This window comes from Mauremys mutica, chromosome 4 (assembly GCF_020497125.1).
Source record: "Mauremys mutica isolate MM-2020 ecotype Southern chromosome 4, ASM2049712v1, whole genome shotgun sequence".
NCBI lineage: Eukaryota > Metazoa > Chordata > Testudines > Geoemydidae > Mauremys > Mauremys mutica.
The window spans coordinates 96,659,067-96,679,984 of record NC_059075.1 but is presented as its reverse complement, the minus strand read 5'-3'; the positions used below and the strand labels follow the sequence as shown (position 1 = coordinate 96,679,984).

The 20,918-nt window shown below is 40.9% G+C and overlaps 1 protein-coding gene across 4 annotated transcripts in view; it reads right to left on the bottom strand.

The window, feature by feature from the left end:
- Window positions 1–20,918, bottom strand: part of GALNT18 (polypeptide N-acetylgalactosaminyltransferase 18) — a 520,203-nt gene that overhangs the window by 122,149 nt on the left and 377,136 nt on the right. For all 4 annotated transcript variants that reach the window (XM_045016612.1, XM_045016609.1, XM_045016610.1 and 1 more), the window contains one exon: window positions 54–239. In XM_045016612.1, coding sequence (XP_044872547.1) covers window positions 54–239 — 186 coding nt within the window. The remainder of the gene's footprint in view (window positions 1–53; window positions 240–20,918) is intronic.

Genomic DNA, 20,918 nt, shown 5'->3' with positions numbered 1-20,918 from the left:
TTTGGGCCCAGAGCTAAGGCAATCCTAGCATGCTGGTGATCTTTTCAACCTACCTCTTGGGGTATATTCCATGCCATGTAAACATGGCTTTTAAATTCATCCATCCAGACTTCGGCCACTCTTAGCGCATTCCTTCGGACATGAGCAGTGAGGTCTTCTGTGTACGGCTTATGGGCTCTTTCAATATGGGCAATCCTGGAGCAAGGCAACACCTCAACACTACCTCCACATTGCCATACCTAGAAAAAATATACAGTACTAGTTGAAGTCAGTAAACTGAGCCCACTATACAGTAATGCAGTGTCTTATCACTTTCAACAGGTACACTGGAACTCTTTTGGTTTTAGACAGAATACGGATGTTAAGGAGAAACACAACCAACATATACTGGGCTGTCCAAAAATTATCTTAGAACAAAGCTGATACTCCTTTGACAATGTTTACAGTATCATCTAAGCAGTTACTTCCAGAGACCTCCTTCCTTAGCCAATGCACCCAGCCTCATAGTAGTAGTAAAAACAAAAACAAAAACCTACTTATTTAGTATTTATCAGTAGCTCACACAGCACTTCACAATCTTTAACGTATTTATCCTCACAACACCCATGTGAAGAAGGGTGGTGCTATTATTCCCATTTTTATAAATGGGAACTGAAGCACAGAAGGGATAAGTGACTTGCCCAAGGTCACAGAGGAAGTCCATGGTGGAACAGGAAATTATACCCAGGTCTCCTACACCCTAGGCCAGTGCACTGACCACTGATCCCAGCAGTATCTGGGTGCATTGTACAAGGTATATATAGAACTGCAAACTTTTCCCTCAGAGAGGTCACATGTAGCCCTTCATATGCACACCTCACTGCTCAGAACTAGATAACCTTAGAGGTGGGGAAACCAAGCCACTGAATTGCATGTCAGACGATCCCAGAAAATCCAGATTCCAAGAGGCATGGAAAATAGATGCATCTTACATCTTCCTTTAAACACAGCCCAGATAGCAGTGAGATGTATTTCTTTTGAGAGTGAATTCAAAAACCAGGGTTCACTACTGAGAATGACCTATCCACAAGTTTCATACCTTGCAAATGCTAGCCAATCCATTGATCACATTAGCTTGATGTTTCTATTAAAGTGTGTGTTGGCATTGAGTATCACAACAGAGATGGGCTATTGCTTAGAAAGTGGTATTGCTAGTTGTGAGTGTTGTCTTGGCTTATGATTTCCTTGCTTTTAAGTGTTAGTGTGCCTGAGGAAATCCACTTGATCCTTAGCTCTTTGTTTGTTTTGCAGGGGGACGATATATCTACACCTTATATAATGTGAGCTTTATATTATAAAATAATAGAATCAAGACATCAAATTCAATACAAGAGACATAATGGTGTAGTGAATGCTCTTCAGGCAGAAACCCAAATGTGCTGGAAGTAGCTCCATTTGAGTCTGCTGAACTGAACCCAAATGTTTGCGAGATCAATTTGGCAGAGTTTCATTGGGATGTGCCAGTGCTTACGTTATGACATGAACACCATCAAGTTGTAACACCACTACTGGAAATCCCTGGCCTTTGGTACCACCCCCCCATACGACAAGAAGAGAGCAAGGATGACTCCTTCCCGATGAAGCTAGCCCAGAAGAGTTCACACTCTGGTCTCCCTTGAGTCCTGTCCCTAGTGAGTAGGGAAGGTGGGTTGGCAGATCATCAGGTTCTGGAACTGAAAACTGAATCTCTCCAAGTCTGTCCAACCTATATGCATATATTCTACCAGGAAGACACTTAGTTCAGCCATTCGTTTTATACATTTAGACAACTGGATTGAATATAGCATTAAGGCACTTGGCAGCTTCTGATACTGAAGGAATGTGGCATGGATTCAGAATGTTTACAAAGCCTTTTCTGGACTGGCGCCTAATTACGTTCAGCATATGCTGGGAGGAGAGATACAACTTCATTGTTTGAGCTCACTGGATGATGAGCCACCCCATGGTATAATCAAATGAGAAAGTAGCTTAAAAGACTTTTGCACATCTTTGCCTCAAGGACTTGGAATTATTTAAGAGGCAATAGATATAACCAATCCCAGTGAAAAACTGACGATCACCATGAATATTTAACAGGAACCAGGTAATTGTTCTGGCATGAGAATAAACAACAACCTGAAAATAACATTTTTGTCCTCTTATGTATTTCTAAACATAACAAAGTAGGCAATCCAGATTTAAAAGCTACCAAGAAATATTAGTTTCTGAAAAATACAATTCTAAATAGCTCAACTGCCTTTTCTAAGAAAGATTCTTGACGTCTGATTTGTGTCCATTTATTCTTTTGTGTAGAGACTGTACGGTTTGGCCAATGGTCCTCGCTTACAGACAGCCCCCCAACCTGAAGCAAATACTTGCCAGCAACCATACACCACACAACAAAAACACTAATCCAGCCCATTGCCAACACTGTCCACATATCTATTCAAGGGACACCATCATAGGACCTAATCACATCAGCCACACCATCAGAGGCTCATTCACCTGCACATCTACCAATGTGATATATGCCATCATGTGTCAGCAATGCCCCTCTGCCATGTACATTGGCCAAACCAGACAGTCTCTATGCAAAAGAATAAATGGACACAAATCAGACGTCAAGAATTATAACATTAAAAAACCAGTCGGAGAACACTTCAACCTCCCTGGTTACTCAATTACAGACCTAAAAGTCGCAATTCTTCAATGAAAAAAAACTTCAAAAACAGACTCCAATGAGAAACTGCAGAACTGGAATTAATTTGCAAACTGGACACCATTAAATTAGGCTTGAATAAAGACTGGAAGTGGATGGGTCATTACACAAAGTAAAAACTATTTCCCCATGCTAATTTTTCCCCTACTGTTACTCACACTTTGTTGTCAACTGTTTGAAATGGGCCATTCTGATTATCACTACAAAGATTTTTTTCTCCTTATAATAGCCCACCTTAATTGATTAGTCTCGTTAGAGTTGGTATGGCAACACCCATTTTTTCATGTTCTGTGTGTGTACATCTTCCTACTGTATTTTCCACTGCATGCATCCGATGAAGTGGTTTTAGCCCACAAAAGCTTATGCCTAAATAAATTTGTTAGTCTCTAAAGTGCCACAAGTACTCCTCGTTCTTTTTTCCAAATTTTGGGGAAGCTCAAAGTTAGATCTAAACTCCAGCTCTGTAATAGGCTGGAAAAAAACCTTCATTTCTATAGTAAGCTGAACTTCAGGGGAGTTTGAACCTGGATCTGAAATTTTAGGCTCGGTCTCCTCTAATTTTAACGCTCTCTCTCGCTCTCTCTCTCACACACACACAGTTTTCCAAACACACACTGATGTAACAAATATTATAATATGGTTTATAAACAACAATTACCCGGTCTCCCAGTAAACTCCAATTAATCAAACCTATAAGTCCTCCCTTTCTTTCTTACACACTATCAGTCTTTGTTCTATTTGTGAAGACTAATTAATTACACTGCTGCAAGAAGCATGAATTCACTTAAAATCTTAATGTTAAGTAGGGGCTGTCAATACAGATGCTGACAAAATGGGACAGTTGTGCAAGGCAGATTCTAAACCAAACCTAATTATTTATAACAAAAAAAGTCTCCTGGAATCCATGAAAATGTGATTAGCATATAACAAAAATAGGTTCAGATGTGGCTGAGAATGTGCCTTTATAGCATCTATGTATCAAGGTGAAACTATGCCACTCAGTTACTAATTCTTGTACTAAAGAAGTGAGAGACAAACATGATTTGAATATCTAGGGCTCATACATCAAGTTATACAGTCTCTACAGGACTATTAGCACAGTCCTGTATTGGGAGCAGCATACAAGCACACTGCCCAAGCAGGAGGCACAAATTCACAGAGCACCCAGAGACACAAAGGGTGTGTGCGCTGGCTCCTTCACTCACTGAGGGGATGTAGCACATACTCCCCCATTCAGCTGGTCAGCTCTTCTAGCTGGTATGGGGGCCAGGTCATGGTCCAACCATTTTCTTACTCTCAACTAGAATGGCCTGTGCCCCAGGGGTGCTAGCTGGGAGCAATGAGGGCACTCAGAAGAGCTCACTGAGTTTTAGTAAATGGACACTATTGCAGGAATTATCAAGGTGTAAATAGAGTCCTTGTGCCCTAACCCTTTCATTGCACACCCATGGAGGGGCCTGTCACCAAAACAAAAATGCAAGGTGGCCTCCAAGGCTGTGATTTTCAAAGGAGCCTAAGGGAGTTAGGCACTCAATTCCCATGGAATTTCAATGGAATGTCCCTTAAACTTCTTTGAAAATTCAAGCCCAAGAGAATAAGCATTTTGACTGGGATTAGAGTTTTGCTGGCCAGTACATTCTAAACAGGCCACAATTACAAGTATAAAACTGTCTGAGCTGCTCTGCAACAGATAGTGCAGTAGTTGGCTTTTCCTGATTTATTACAGCTGAAATAGGGAACTCACAAGCTGGCCCAATACTGCCACCCAGAATTTCTTTGCCCTTAGTTATGTTGGCTTCCCACATTATCCATTTTACTTGTGGCCTCCAGAATTTGTTCTAAAACAACCTGGTTATAGAAGTGCAGATCTGTGGCACAAAGCCAACAGACCCATAGGAGAGACTGGCTGCACTAACACCTCTGAACTTAGCAGCTTTTGGCCAGAAGAAAGGTAACTTTCTTCTCACAGACCCAGCTCACAGGGAAGTTGGGAGGCTATTTGCAATGGCCAATTCCTAATCCCAGTGAAATCCATGGCAAAACCAACAGTGAGTTCAAGGAGTCCAGGATTTGGTCCTAAATATTTATAATGTCTTCTGAGATTCCTGAATGAAAACTGTAAAGGGAACAATCCTACGTCTCCTTGCAATACATGGTAGAATTCTCACAGAAATGCCAAGTATTATTATTTGTTATGCTTTGCTTATACTGCATCTGTACCTCAGCTCAAAGAGACTCCAAGAAGGGAACAATGAAATTATACATACTATTATATAAGTATCTGCAGTTATAAACAGAAGCACGTAACTTTCTGCCACATTCTGTGTAACTCCCTGAAATTACATGTCATTATACAAGCACAATGTGTGCCTGTCACCCGCCAGTGGCTGGTCTGAAGAAGAAGATAAGAGATTACTCCAACTAACAACTAGGGAATTTACTTCTTCAGCTCAAGTGGAGGCTTGTGCTTTGGAGTTGCAGGTCCATGGTTCAATCCCTGCTAAAAACAAAGGCTGGTAGGTCATTAGATACACAATAAGGAAAGGCAGAGAGAAAGAACAAACAATTGTTTAATTAAACAGGCTTTGCCATCAAATCAAGGGTCTATTTCTGGTTGGTGATGAGCACAGGGAGGAGGCAGTTCATGTGGTTAAGGAACAGAATTGAGAGATCTGAGTTCTATTAATGGGTCTGCCACAGGAAAACTGTGACCTTGGAGCCACATTTGCCAGACTTATTCATCTTGAATGGTACCTTAGTTTGTGAGTAGTCCCACAGATCTATAAAGGGATAAAGTCAATGGCATTATTTCAGATAAACACCAAAGTAATTGATAACAGGATTTGTTCCTAAGAGTGGTCAGGACCTCAGGGCTATCTATTATTCAAATATGGACTATGAACAACAGAGGAGATTAAAGAAAAAAAAACATCAACAAGTTAAAACATGAAGATTGCACCCATTTGGGCTCACAGCCATATTGACTGATTTGACCAGCATCTCTGACTGCTTGGGCCAGATCCTCCAATCCGTATGAAAGGTGATCAGTGCAAAAGACTGACTGCGGTAGGGAGGGCAAAAGTGGCTTAAAGATCTAATATGTCCAGGACTGCTCAGAACTGCTCTCTCTTACACTGGATACCTATGGTCCCAAAGGGTGTGTTCACATAGTCAGGAATTACTGAGGTATATGGCTTGTTCAGCCATCCTCCCTTTTTCCAGAACATACCCCTCGTATTGGCTCCCATAACCCCTATGGGTAGCCCTATAAAAGGGGAAATTCTCAAGTATCCGGCAAACCAGCTTTAGGGCTACATTGCATCCAGGGCCGCCCGGGGGGGAGGGGGAGAGGGCCAAGTAGGGCAATTTGCCCCGGGCCCCACAGGGGCCCCCACGAGAGTTTTTCGGGGGCCTTGGAGCGGGGTCCTTCACTCACTTTGGGGGCCTGGAAAACTCTTGCGGGGCCCGGGCCCCCGGAGCTTCTTCCGCTCCAGGTCTTCGGCAGAATTCGGAGGCAGGGGGTCCTTCCGCTCCAGGACCCGCCGCCGAAGTGCCGGGTCTTCGGTGGCAATTCGGCGGCGGGGGGCAAGACCCCAGGCCCCCTGAATCCTCTGGGCGGCCCTGATTGCACCACAGGAATGGCTGGGAAAGCAGCCAGAACAGGGCCACAGATGAGGTCCTATATGTTTACATGGCAAAGACAGGTGATCAGCAATGCTCATTTAAAAGCCTTCTTATACAAGTGGAAGGGAAGATACTTGAAGATACTCCAACAAACTATGGTTTAAAGGAAGCAGAACACCTTTTACTGGTGGTGATGCAGACTCTTTATATATGGTGGCAAGAGCTAGAAATTGCTAGTTTTCTGGGGGATCCCTCGCAGCAGGACACTATGTATAATGTGAGAAAGAATTCCGTAGTATGTACACACTTTTGAAGCTACCATGTCTATAGAAGAATACAGACTGCTACTGCAATCAAGTGATAAACAACAATGCCCAATACTGTAGAATCTCAGAGTTACAAATACCAGAGTTACAAACTGACCAGTACCCTGCACACCTCATTTGGAATTGGTAGTATGCAATCAGGCAACAAAGGAGCCAAAAAAAAGGAAAGCCAATATTGGACAGTACCGTTAAACATAAACTACTAAAAAAATAAAGTTTTAATAAAACTGGACAAGATAAGGAAACTGCTTGTGTTTGTTTCATTTAAATTAAGATGGTTAAAAGCAGGATTTTTCTTCTGCATAGTAAAGTTTCAAAGCTGTATTAAGTCACTGTTCAGCCAGGAGCACCGGCAGCCTTTTTGGCGCCCTAGGCGGCGGAAGGTCCTGCCCCCCAAATTCTGCCCCTGACGGAGGTGGTGGAAGGTCCCCCCCTGAAATACCGCCGATGACCGCGGCGGCCGAATATCTGGCCACCGCAGTTGCTGCCCCCCCAAATGTCAGCACCCTAGGCAACCATCTAGGTCACCTAATGGGTTGCGCCGGCCCTGTGTTCAGCTGTAACCTTTTGAAAGAACCATAAAACCATAATGTTTTGTTCAGTTATGAACAACCTCCATTACCAAGATGTTTGTAACTCTGAGGTTTTACTGTACTCTGTTTTGCAAAGACACCTCTTGCAAAGCTATCTCATTGGGGCTTTGCCTGTAGGGGACTCCTGAAGGTTTTCACCTGGACAGGGAGGATCACCCCTGGGAGTATTTTCATGTCTTCAGCAGGATGGAAGGGGACATCTTTTAAAGGCTTTTGTTGAAGGCCCTGTTATTGCTGGGTGTTTCCCCTCTGCTGTTTGCTTTAGAAGAGTTATTTAAGGATTCCAATACTGCAGATTCACTGCACAAAATGTTTTGTTAAAAATCTAACATAGGGGTTATCCTTTAAAAATAACCCAAACCCTCCTTCAGTACAAAGTCTTCTGAATTTTCCTTTGCAAGGAGAACCTTTGAAACAAATGCTTGCTCTTGGCATGGCTCCCTGAGGAAGTTCAAGCAATCAGAATAACCCCAAGAAGTACTTAGAGGATTCCCCCTTTTGAAAGGGTTTCTTCACAGCTATGGCAAGGTGGCAGAATGCTGTGTCTTGGAAGAATTTCAAAGCAATGTCAGGCATACTAATAGTGTCTGGGAGATTTTGAATGCCTATGAAGCAGAAAGCATTTTCTTCAGAGGGCTAAGATCAGCTGAGGTTGTAACCTAACCTAAGAAAAACACATGGCCGTAATGGAAGATGCAGTAGAAATATCAACTGAAGGAAACTGGTCTATGAAAAAAAGGAAGGGTTTAATCTTGTTTACAAAATCTGCAGTTTACTATCAATAAAGAAACTAATAGCCATGTGGGGACAGAGACACACTCCACATCACAGCTTTTTTAAAAAATATTATTATTAATAGTACATTTACAAGGCACCCACCCTTGTGGCCCTACATTTGTGTGCACTTGTGTGCAGACAGGCTAGAATGGTACCACGCAACGTCTTCTCACACAGGAAACATGTATTTTGCAACCTGCCACTGCCACCAACTAAGCGAGGCTGAAAGGAAGAGAGATGAAATGTAATAGTGAAAAGTGCAAGGTCATGCATTTAGGGATTAATATCAAGAATTTTTGTTATAAGCTGGGGACGCATCAGTTGGAAGTAACAGAGGAGGAGGAGAAGGACCTCGGAGTATTGTTTGATCACAGGATAACTATGAGCCACAAAATGTGATATTGCCGTGAAAAAAGCTAATGCCGTCTTGGGATGCATCGGGGAGGTATTTCCAGTAGAGATAAGGAGGTGTTAGTACCGTTATACAATGCACTGGTGAGCCCTCATCTGGAATATTGTGTGCAGTTCTGGTCTCCCATGTTTAAGAAGGATGAATTCAAACTGGAACAGGTACAGAGAAAGGCTACTAGGATGATCCGAGGAATGGAAAACCTGTCTTATGAAAGGAGACTGAAAGAGCTTGGCTTGTTTAGCCTAACCAAAAGAAGGCTGAGGGGAGATGTGATTGCTCTCTATAAATATATCAGAGGAATAAATATCAGAGAGGGAGAGGAATTACTTAAGCTCAGTACCAATGTGGACACAAGAACAAATGGATATAAACTGGCCATCAGGAAGTTTAGACTTGAAATTAGACAAAGGTTTCTAACCATCAGAGGAGTGAAGTTCTGGAACAGCCTTCCAAGGGGAGCAGTATGGGCAAAAGACATATCCGGCTTCAAGACTAAGCTTGATAAGTTTATGGAGAGGATGGTATGATGGGATAGCCTAATTTTGGCAATTAATTGATCTTTGACTATTAGCAGTAAATATGCCCAATGGCCTGTGATGGGATGTTAGATGGGATCTGAGTTACTACAGAGAATTCTTTCCTGGGTGTCTGACTGGTGAATCTTGTCCACATGCTCAGGGTTTAGCTGATCACCATATTTGGGGTCAGGAAGGAATTTTCCTCCAGGGCAGATTGGCAGAGGCCCTGGGGGGTTTTCGCCTTCCTCTGCGGTGAGAGGCATGGGTCACTTGCTGGTGGATTCTCTGCACCTTGAAGTTTTTAAACCATTATTTGAGGACTTCAATAGCTCAGACATAGGTTAGGGGTTTGATACAGGAGTGGGTGGGTGAGATTCTGTGGCCTGCATTGTTCAGGTGGTCAGATTAGATGATCACAATGGTCCCATCTGACCTTAAAGTCTATGATTCAACCCAGTCACTGCATTGGCGAAGAAGATTCCAAAGTCTGCAGTAGGCATCTTCTCAAGTATCATCTCAGAAAGATGGTCCTACATGTCACTCTACTGTATTCAGATATACATGCAAGTTAGAGAGGTGAGATCCAGCTGCTGAGAACAACCTATCCTCAGCCTCCATACCATCCTGGCTTAGCATATGTGTTTGCTCACACTCTGCACTAGCTGGACAGTCCTGGCTATGGAAGGGGCATGCCCGTGACAGTTTATGCACTGATACAAGGGATCCTCTCAGAATGATCCAGGGGTAGCCTAACCATAATATATAGCTGCTCTGCACCCCTTCCCTAATCAAAAATGCTAAGAGGACTGAGGTAGTAACAAGAGATGGAATCTCTCTTTTGACCAGTCTGGCACAGGGAGGAATACACCCTCAAGCTGGCTTTGGTGAATCTGGTCCCTATTCTGTTAGATGCAGGTGTCATAAGAACAGCAAAGGGGAAGGGATTACAAACAGCACTTTTTAAATATAAAAAATGGAATTTCCATTTCAAGAGCCAGAAAACCTTCCTCAGAATAAAAAGGTCCATATTTCTACTAATTTTAAGTATTTCTAAATCTCTGTCCTTGGATAAATTCCATTCAAGTGCATTTAAATGTGTCTGAATTCACAAACATTCAATCAAATCAGCTATTGCATTGAAGCTCATCCCTTTTAGAATATTTGACATATGAAGATGCACCACTTGTTCATTAAAAGTGTTTCTTTTTTCAATCTCTTTAATCACTGAGTGTTCTTTTCAAGTTGCTGTAGCTTAATCTAATCAAAAACAAATTCTGCGTGACACTATGCAGTTCATTAGCATGTACCATAGTCGCTGAATTCATACTCGTCATAGAGTCTCTTAGAAAACCAAAATGGCCTTGTTTGTGACAAACATCATCTTTGGATTCCAGACAAGGCTCTTTAATAATTAAATAGTTTGTTAGGACCTTTCAAAAAGCTAAAGTATTTTCTAGTCTCTGAAGTCTGCAGAAGAGAACAAGTGTTCTTTGTATTTTTAACAAACATCCTGCAGAAAAAAAACCCAGCCAGTGTGATTTCATTATTTTTGTGGGTCCCAACAGATAGTCACTTATCTTCAACATGAATGTTTGTCATAAACATACAGCTGAGGGTAGCATAAAATCCCTCTTTTACCTGTAAGGCGTAAAGAAACTCAAATAATCTGGTTGGCACCTGACCAAAAGGACCAATAAGGGAAGAAGATACTTTCAAATCTGTGGGGGGAGGTTTTGTTTGTGCTCTCTTTGTTGTTCTCTCCAGGACAGAGAGGGACCAGGACAGGAAAAATACATCTCCTAAAACCCTACCTGAAATAAGCATCCAAGATTACAAAAATTGCAAGTAATAGCAAGGAAATGCGTTAGCTTATCTTTTATTTTAGCTTGTGAATTTTCCCTATGCTAAAAGGGAGGTTTATTCCTGTTTTTTTCTAACTTTGAAGTTTTGCCTAGAAGGGAATCCTCTGTGTTTTAAATCTTATTACCCTGTAAAATTACCTTCCATCCTGATTTTACAGAGGTGCTTCTTTTACTTTTTTTCCTTTATAATAAAATTCTGCTTTTAAGAACCTGATTGTTTTTTAGTGTTCTAAAAACCCCAGGGTCTCATCTGTGCTCACCTTGTTTACCTATTTGGTTGGAAGATTATTCTCAAGCCTCCCCAGGAAAGAGGGTGAAGGGGTTTGGGGGATATTTTGGGGAAACAGGAACTCCAAGTGGTCCTTTTCCTGAATCTTTGTCTAACTCACTTGGTGGTGGCAGCAATACCATCCAGGGACAAGGAAGAATTTGTGCCCTGAGGAAACTTTTAACCTAAGCTGGTAGAAATAAGCTTAGGGGGTCTTTCATGGGGGTCCCCACATCTGTACCCCAGAGTTCAGAGTGGGGCGGGAACACTGACAGTTTGGAACAATTTATCATATAAAATATTTGTAGATTGTGGACACTTATGTTTCACCTAAGGTTATTTTGTTATTATTGTTAATTATTTATAAATCGCCAATAGTGAGCTTGGTACTTTATAGACAAGAAAAGATCTCTGCCCCTGCCAATGTAAACAGACCACATACAGATCGGTGAATGGGATGCAACCCAAATTAAAGTGAGCGATGGATTTTGCCACGTGTGAGGGTGGTAGTTCTGTGATTTCTTGGTTCCATATTTTTCTTTCAGTATTCTAACAGCTCACTGTGGAAAGGAGTAGGCTTGATCCAAAGCCCACTGAAATCACACCACCTACTTCCATTGATTCCCCAATGGGCTTTGACTGCTTTTTGATGGTAGTGTTTTAGGGAAAGATCTCTGTAAATCTATTAATAACCATTTTTCATTGGGTCAAACTGTTGTTCAGACAAAACTTCCATTGAAATCACAGCATTTTGACGGAGGATTTAACATCTGTAGGATTTGGCTCATGCCATATTCCATGCACGGCTTGCAGAGAACCCAGGTCCAGGTTTGCACACCCTGCTGATACTTGAAGACAAACCTTTAAACAGAAACTCAGTAAGGTTCTTTCAATAACAGCCTCCTTTGGAAGGAGTCTGCCCAAAGAGTAGATCTAAACACATTGTCTTGGGCAGTGTGAGGTGAGTTCATTCAGGTGGTGATTCAGGATATATGCACTATAGGAAAGGCTGGAAATTACAGAGTTAATGTAGGATATGTTCTTAGTTTGCCCACATGCTTACATTTGTGCACAGAGCAGAACTTTACAAAGAATTAAGACCAAGCAGAAATTAGCAAGAAACTGTGCATTGATGGGAAACTGTCTTTATTCGGGGTTAGTGGCAGTGAGAAGCAGCATTGACAGAAATCAGATCAGAGAATTTAGAGGTGGAAAAGATCATTTAGATTAGTTAATCCATTCCCTTGCCATCACAGGACTGTTCCTTAGTGTGAAATCACCCAAGTGATGTGGTTTCTTGGGGGACTATTCCCACTTCTCTCTGTCCTGGAGCCTTCCCTTTTATTTTGGATCAAGTTTTGCACGTGTTTGTGACAGTAACCGCTCTCACTCCCAAGCTGAAAATTCTAAGGGCAAGTTGCAATAGGCCCAGAAAAAGACAAAAGGGAAAGCGAAACGATTTTTTTAAAAAGAAAAATGAAAGGCTTCAGCATAACTAGAGTTGGCTCTCAATTTTTAAAATGTAAATTATTCCTTAAATTTTACTTTTGAAGTCTTCATTAATTGCCTTACAGGCTTCGCTTCACATTAATTACGCCTTTATGCAATGCCCTCATGGAAAAAATAATACATGTAAAGAATCTTTCCATATTAAATTGTCAGTGTTTTCCTCTCCCTTTTAGCTAATTGCTTCATTATGTACTTTTGTAATTGTTTTGTTCTGCAGGGATTAATTTTGTACTTATCTTCATGAACCGTAAAACTTTTACAATGTATTGTTAAACTACGTAAGTTGGCGTGCTGTTTTATAATTGCAGTAAGCCACTCCAAGGCTCGTGCTACTAGGAGATAACATGCTTCCAGGGTCACTGAAGGCATAAAGCTTCACTCTGTTGTTTCTCAAATGTATCCATCTCGCTGCTAGGCACGGTAAAATAATTGATACTTAAGTCACTCCATTGCCAAATTTATGCCATAAATTGGCAACAGAAGAAATCATCTTTTACCCTGAAAGGGGGGTGGGGAACAAAGTGTATAACCAATGCAAATTACCAGAGGTTTAAGGTTTGTGTGACAAGATATTGTGACTGCTCATTTTTCATGCATTTTTTTTAAACTCCTTTCCGGTCCCTGACGCCCTATGCCAGCGTCAGAAAGTCTTGCATTAATGATAGCTCTTGTGCTACGTCAGGGGACCCAGTCAGAAGTGCAGTAAAGTGAAGGGTCTGTACCAACAATATGTGAGATACTATGATATCAGAGGTTACAGTGCCACTTTTAGCTGTCCTTAAGGTATTAAACTTTGTGCTATCTTATGATAAGCCACTAATTAATTTGTCTCTTTCCTGTAACCACTGATTTGTGAGTAGGTGTGTTGACTTCAGCTGTGTTATTTCTCTCCTTATCATTGCAAGCAGTAATTTCCTTTGTTGGCACATCAAGATGTTAACATTATTGTCCATTTAGAAACATGGGACCGCACAGGTACAGGCAATGCAAAAAGCACCTCTACTGGAAATCTAAAATACTTCTTGCTCTTTAATGTATGTTAAAGGGATGCTACACCACATATCTGCCGGTGTTGCATCAATCATCGGCTTTCCTGTGGGAGCTTTGAATAACAACATGTTCTCTCCCCAGAAATAGTGTAAAAATGATTCACTGGCGAACTGGTAATGTTGTCTGTATGTATAATTATACGTGCTGTAGCTGCGGGATACCTGCTGAGGCATTCATGGGCTAAACAGGGGGAAAACAATCATTCCACTGGAGGCTTGACACAAAAATAGAACAAGCCATGGAGAGCAAACTGCTGCAGATGTCATGACTGACAACTGGAGGCATGACAATTTGGATGCAAGTTCTTTCTTTCATTTTCAATAGTTATCATTTCACCACAAGAAATGATAATTGTATAGAAATGACAGCCCTTAAAATAGAGAATACTAGTCTCTGGTACTGTTGGGCTTTAGTACCTCAACACAATGAAGTAGTTTCCTAAACCAATAGCATTTTAGAGATATTTTTGCCTATATCAAGAACACAATCTCAATTATATACAAAGCCACCGAAGTCAAATAGATCACTAGTTCTGGCTGCACTCATGCTGCAAAACTAAACAATTTTCATGATTTTTTGCAAAAACGTTTGCTTTAAAAAGTATCAAACACTTTTCGCAAGATCCCCAATTTTTGTCAGTTTCTCAACTTTCTCACATGATTTAAAATTAGTTAACAAAACTGTTTCTTGCTTCATGAAACCATGCTGGCAAGAAATGACTGCTTTTTCACTCACAACACTGGCATGAAAGTAAAAATGTCATGTTCAGTTAACTTTTAACAGCTGAAATTAAGGAGAAACCAATATACTAAAAAAAAATAAACAGAATTCATTTCTACCTGAAAATCATTTTACCTCACACTGTTACAAGTAACACCTCAGGTTACTATAAGAAAGAAATTAGAGAAGTGTAATTTTCTCTGTTTTTCCCCCTCCAGTTATTTTGTGCATTTGACAGTGTTGTGTGTATAGTCAGTTTCGCTGCAGTCTATGTGGGTCTTTCAGGAATTACTAAAATCAACTAAAAAAAAAACATGGTTGTAAAACCACACCAAGTGACAGTGACTGAAAGTGTGTGTGTGGGATGTGTGTACTGGGGACTGAAGAGAAAACAGCTTTCAAATGTTTGGGAAATGATAACCTTAGATATACCCTATCAAAACAGATGTTCATTTATTTTAAATACTGAATGTAATGTATATTATATATAGTATATAATACATACACACACACAGAGTAATTTGCAAGGCCTGTCTATTCATTCCTTATTGTCCCAAAGGGATATTTTGAGGAGAGATTTTGTGTGTATGGATCTTTATTTATGGATATGCTAAAATAGTCAATGTGCATTTGTGAATTTATACTTATTTTCTGTTCATGCTCCTAGAAGCCATGATACATTCATTTTTATAATCTGTAAAGAAGAATACTATATATACATACAGATATATAATTACACTATATATGGTATGTCATACAATTGGCATATAAAATAATATGCTAAATATGTCTCCAAACGTTCCAGGTTACTAACACCACAAACTTTCCAGAGGTTTCTGAAAAGATAAGCATCGTTTTACCAGTCAGGAGAACTGTAGCACTGAAAATTATTTCCTGTACTGATTTTGAACTGCCCTTAGAGAGTATTTGTAGAGCACAACAAAAGAGAGCAAGAGAGACACAGATGTCCTTTCAAAGAAGAAACAGTTATGAGGCCACACTATTGAAAAGAGATTTCAGGTGACAAACACTAGGAATAGATAGACAGATGGAGACTGGGATATCCTCCCTGTAAGGTCTGAGGCCTTCTTCTCTATTAAACCATGAGCTAAGTTGCAGAGTGTCATGTTCCATCTAAATTGCACCAAAACAATTTAATATCAAGCTGTTAAGAAGGCGCTTCTGTCCTAATAGTACCCATCATCACTAGACAATGAAACAGATTTTAAGATGTTCAAAGAAAACGTTGTTTGATAGCATTCTGTCTGGCAAGAAACCACTTATCAACAGCTGTGATTGTGATATCTATACTTCTCTATTGTATTGCCTTTATGGCCCCTATTTCCCTACTACAGACGCTCCCCAACTTACGCAAGCCGGAACGCCTTGTGTAAGTCGAAGACATATACCTGACAATTGTGCCAAAAACAAAAAACAAACAAACACAAAAAAAAACCACTCCGCTATGGAACTTTCCATAAGTGTGGGTTTGCGTAACCCGGGGAGCGTCTGTATATATCTGTATGGTTCCCGTCTGATTCTTTAATTGGTTCTGTCTGTTGCATAACTAGTTTTGCAAAGTTAGAACCAACTAAGGTGATGGGGTATAACTGGTTAAAGAAGTGTTTCGCAATATGTCAGGATTGATTAAAGAATTGTTTCATAAAAATAACTGGCTCTAACTTCACCACCTCAACCAAGCTTCACAATCATCATTGCTGTGAACAGTATTAAATTGTTTGTTTAAAATGTATACTGTGTGTATATCTATATAACATATAGTTTTTTGTCTGGTGAAAATAATTTCCCTGGAACCTAACCCCCCCCCATTTACATTAATTCTTATGGGGAAATTGGATTCACTTAACATTGCTTCACTTAAAGTCGCATTTTTCAGGAACATAACTACAACGTTAAGCGAGGAGTTACTGTACAGTTTCAATGGGAACAGGCTTAGGCTCATTAGGAAACATGTTTCATTTTTTCATTAAGGAGCTTTTGTCATTCAAATAGAATTTTCTCTCACTCGTTTAATTGGGACATTTTATCCCTAGGAATGTGAATACATAAGCCAGAACACAGTCCTTCTAATATATATCATTACTTTTTGAAGCTAGAGCCTGGGGTTATATTCCTGCTCCTGCCATTGACACTGTGACCTTGGGTAAATCATTCAATCTCTCTGAACCTCAGATTATGCATCTATAAAAGTGTGTCCAATATAGCCTTAATAGGCTGTTGAAAAGCTTCAGTAATGTTTGTAAACTACTCTGAGCTCCTCAGATGAAAAATGATCTATATGGGCCTGACATCAGTGGAAAGGCTTGTATTGACTTTAGTGGGAATTGGATTAGGCCCTACAAAAAGTATTACACTGGCCTTCCAAACCTTTAAAACAGGCTGGTCACGATGGTCATCCATGGGCTTTCTTGATCACAAGGACATCTCATGGCTAACACTGATCAGCAATAGACAACACCCCAAGCCTACAAGGGATGGCAAGGGGCCATGGCTCCGCATCCATATTCTGCACCAGCTGGGGTGGTGAAGCACATATTACAATCTCTTATGGATGCTCACTGGGGATGGTGCCTCCTTGAACTTCTGCTTGGGCACGTGATGCTGCACTGACCCCAGAACATGAGCCAATGCCTTAAAGGCATGATTAAAGGCTATGTTGTTATATTATGAGAGCAGAGAGTCACAAATGATGGAAACCTTGTCTTGAAACATATTAACACAATCTGGAGAGTGCGAGTGATTATATCTCAACAAGAAATAGCTTGGGATGGCACGGTAACTTTAGGGGGACTGATAAAACATGAGGGACCTCTGAAGGAGCCAGGCTTATCCTACACAGAATCTAAGGATGTGATCCTGAGAGGTACTGACAACCTCCTGTGAGTAACCCCATTGATGGGATCCAGCCCCTCTGACAAGGTGCTCACCAGTTCTCCTCATCTAGCCTTAGGGAGCTTGATTTTTTTTGTTATGAGGCAAGTACTGAGCTTTGTAAGAAAATGTTTTGCTGTTGGGGAAAAATATGACTTTGCACTCATAAACATCTAGCCTAAGGCAACTGAATTCTATTAATATTTATTTGAGAACTGATGTTTAATTTTACACATATTATTACAAAGTCATAGATGAGGGGGCAAAAAACCTATTGATAAAATATTACCTCAGCTCAGAGATGAATGGAGTTGAGAAGAGAGAGAGAATATTTACAAGATCCTCACAGAATGATCCCCAAATCCTATAACATATTGCAATGTGAAAATAACTGCTTCCGCTTTTTATGGCTGATCCAGGCGTTACCAGCAATGAATGCTTTGGATACAATTCCAAGTGGTTTGTGTGTTTTCTTGGTCTCAAGTGGCCCAAGTAATGTGAATAGATGAGAAAAAAAGTGCCTCTTTTGGTTAGGACCCTGACTTAGGACTCATTCCAACCCATTCTGCGGTGAGCAGGGCACTTCAAGGCTGCAGAGGAAAGGACAAGATTTGCCCGTTACAGACTAATCCTGGTGAGTATAAGAGGGCTTTGTTCCACATGGAAAATGACACAGAACTGAAAGATAAAATTTTCAGTTTGAACCAGCCGTGGCTGCTAACACAGGGCATGGGGAAAAGGTAGCAGACATGGCTTGCAGATTCCCCACGAAACAGGGCTTTGGCAGGGCTGCCCAGAGGATTTAAGGGGCCTGGGGCAAAGCAATTTTGGGGGCCTCTTCCATAAAAAAAGTTGCAATACAATATTCTTGTGGAGGCCCCTGTGGCCTTTGGCTCAGCACATACATACAGTACATGGATACGCCAGTCACAGTACTTGCCTTGGTCTATTCACAGTCCTCCTTCCACAAGGAGCTGCAGAGACCCACCATGGTAATCTTCTCTATGGAATGGGTGGAGGGAGGAGGGAAGTCTCATTAGTGCTGTCTTCTGTGCATCCACATTGTACCTTCATAATCTAGCACCCTGTAACATTGAACTCTCCACATTATAAGACATTACCAGGGAGAAGATGGCAATCCTGTTCCAGTAACCAAGCGTTACTGCAGGCAGGTGAGCCTGTAGACTCATGCAGGCTTACAGCACACAGAGACTTCCTAGAGGAAGGAAGGAATGTTGCTTGGCATTCCATCTGTTCACTGTGTGAACTCATTACAGCATGCAGAATAGGAACAGGCCACTGTGTATTTATTTTACTCAACTTCCTGGCTATGGTAAGCCATAGAGTAAGCTCAGGAAGTTGGCTGGCTAATGAGCTCCATCCTATTGTATGATACATGGCACACAATACCTCGTTACTTTGAAAGCCAGCTACTGGGTTTACTGAGACATATTTGGTAGCTGATTCTCCAAGGCTACATAGTAAAGCGCACCACATGTCAGGAGATGGGATTAAGCCATATGCTGCTAAAAAGGAAAGTACAGATGAAAGATGAAGCAGAGGAAGCAATCTGCATCCTGGTGTGGAGGTTATAATTTTAAAATAAAAATGTTATTTATTGTACTGATACTGTAACTATAAAACGCAAACTGCTGATGTTTCTGTTGAACAATTACAGCCTGTATTAAGTGATTCATTTTAGGCCCTGCAGTTAAAAGCAACCCAGGAAGTCTCGAAATTACTCTCTGGTGCTGCAGAGACAAGAAAATGTAGTTAGCCAGCAGAGAAAGACCATCTGGACCTAAATCCTTCTCTGACCATAGTTTTCAGCATGCCTCTATCTAAAGAAAATTAAAGGCAGCTTTGTGGAGTAACACTACTGTCTGTAGAGCTAGGGACTGCAACTAAATTACATCATTTTCCACAATATTCTGACAACAGCATTTTTTGTAGGCACCTGCATTTTGCCAGGAGGCAGCACATGGCCTCAGGTCTGTACCAGGAGCAGTGGATTAAGTAAAGAGGGACATTTGCAAAGCCTACCATCTGCAGAAAGAATATTACATTCCTGGCAGAACTAATATTGCATTTAAAATGTATATTAATCCTAGTATTATCTGGGTTATGATGAGCATAGTGAGGAGAGTCATTAATAAACTGCTGAGCTATCTGTCTATTACAGATGTTTTGATGCAGCTGGGAACTCAGATCAGAGTCAGAATAGAGCTAGACGAAGCAATATACATTCTGCTACCTTGCACATTATGGTATGTCAAAGATGAAAGTGTTTTATTTAGGTCAGGCTTCACTTCCCTGGAGACAGAAGAATAGATATCAAGAAATTAGAGCACTGTTGGGTCTTATTCCACTAATCCAGTATATGCCAAAATTTCAGTTATGGAGGGGGTGGGGGTGTTGTGCATCTGTCTAGCTCTGTCTATCAAAGTGATTTTCAGCAGTTAACATCCACAAGGACTAAACAGTCCGGACAGGCTAGTACATTACTTGAGAGCATTGGGGCCATATTCTGTCACACAAATTATCATCAAAGTCTCATAGGTACGACTGATCAAACTCTTTGCCCTCTCATAGAGGCAATAAATCATTCAGTTAAAAATCAGTGTCGCTAATTTTAAAACTCAGCAAGCAACATCAAGCTGAGAAATCTGGCTCTAGGAAAGGACTCAGGCTCCCTCTTCTTAATCGTGTAGAGACTGGTTTTTATCAAAGGCAGATGCTAACATCTCTCCTCTTGCATTCCTTGCCAGTGTGGGGTAACATATCTCGGCAAGGGCCTTGCCTTCCCTTCTGTTGCAAGAAAACTCTCTCTCTGACAAGCGGTAGGAAAAGACTTTCAGAAAGTCAGAGATGGAAAATGAGTGGTTTTGTAGTATGTCTCAGTCTGAACGCATTACCTGAAGATATTTTCTCATTATTTACAGAAATTCATCCTTGTCTTTATGCTAGTGTATATCTTTATTCCAGAGACCTGACAGCCACAAAACACAAACCTCAATATGTTCAGCTAACATTTCAGTAGCAGAGATTGTAAATCTAATTATGTAACGCAAATCAGACCTCTTTTTCATTTCTCCAGCTATGTAACTCAGAATCGGTCTTTCGTTTGTATCAAAAATCAGAGAATCTCTTAAATTGAGCAATGTTGCATTTTCAGCATGGTATTTATTCATGAGGGGAGGCAGAATGAGATACACAAATCACACAGCATATTGCAAATGGTAAATAAATGAACAGTGTATGACGAAAGAAGGAAATACGAGCAATTATGTAAACTCAGTACTCTATGAATATCTTAAATCCATGGCAAAGGCAGAGGGGAGACAGCTGAAACAATAGGGCAAATATGCTATCTCCAAAGTGAGCTCCCCAATTTAAATAAACAGATGAATCTAGGAGAACCTTCTCCATTAGATCTTTGAGAAGCCCCTCTCCATATAGGAGATTGCATTATAAGTGGGGCAAAGAAGTTTTCTCCAAGCTTCCTCATAGCAACTACCACTATCAGCTGTGTGAAATAACGACATCATGTTTGTATCCTCCCCTCCCCAACTACATTTTTCACAAGGGAGCCTCTGCTTTTTATCCCACCCCTCCCGTACACAACCCATA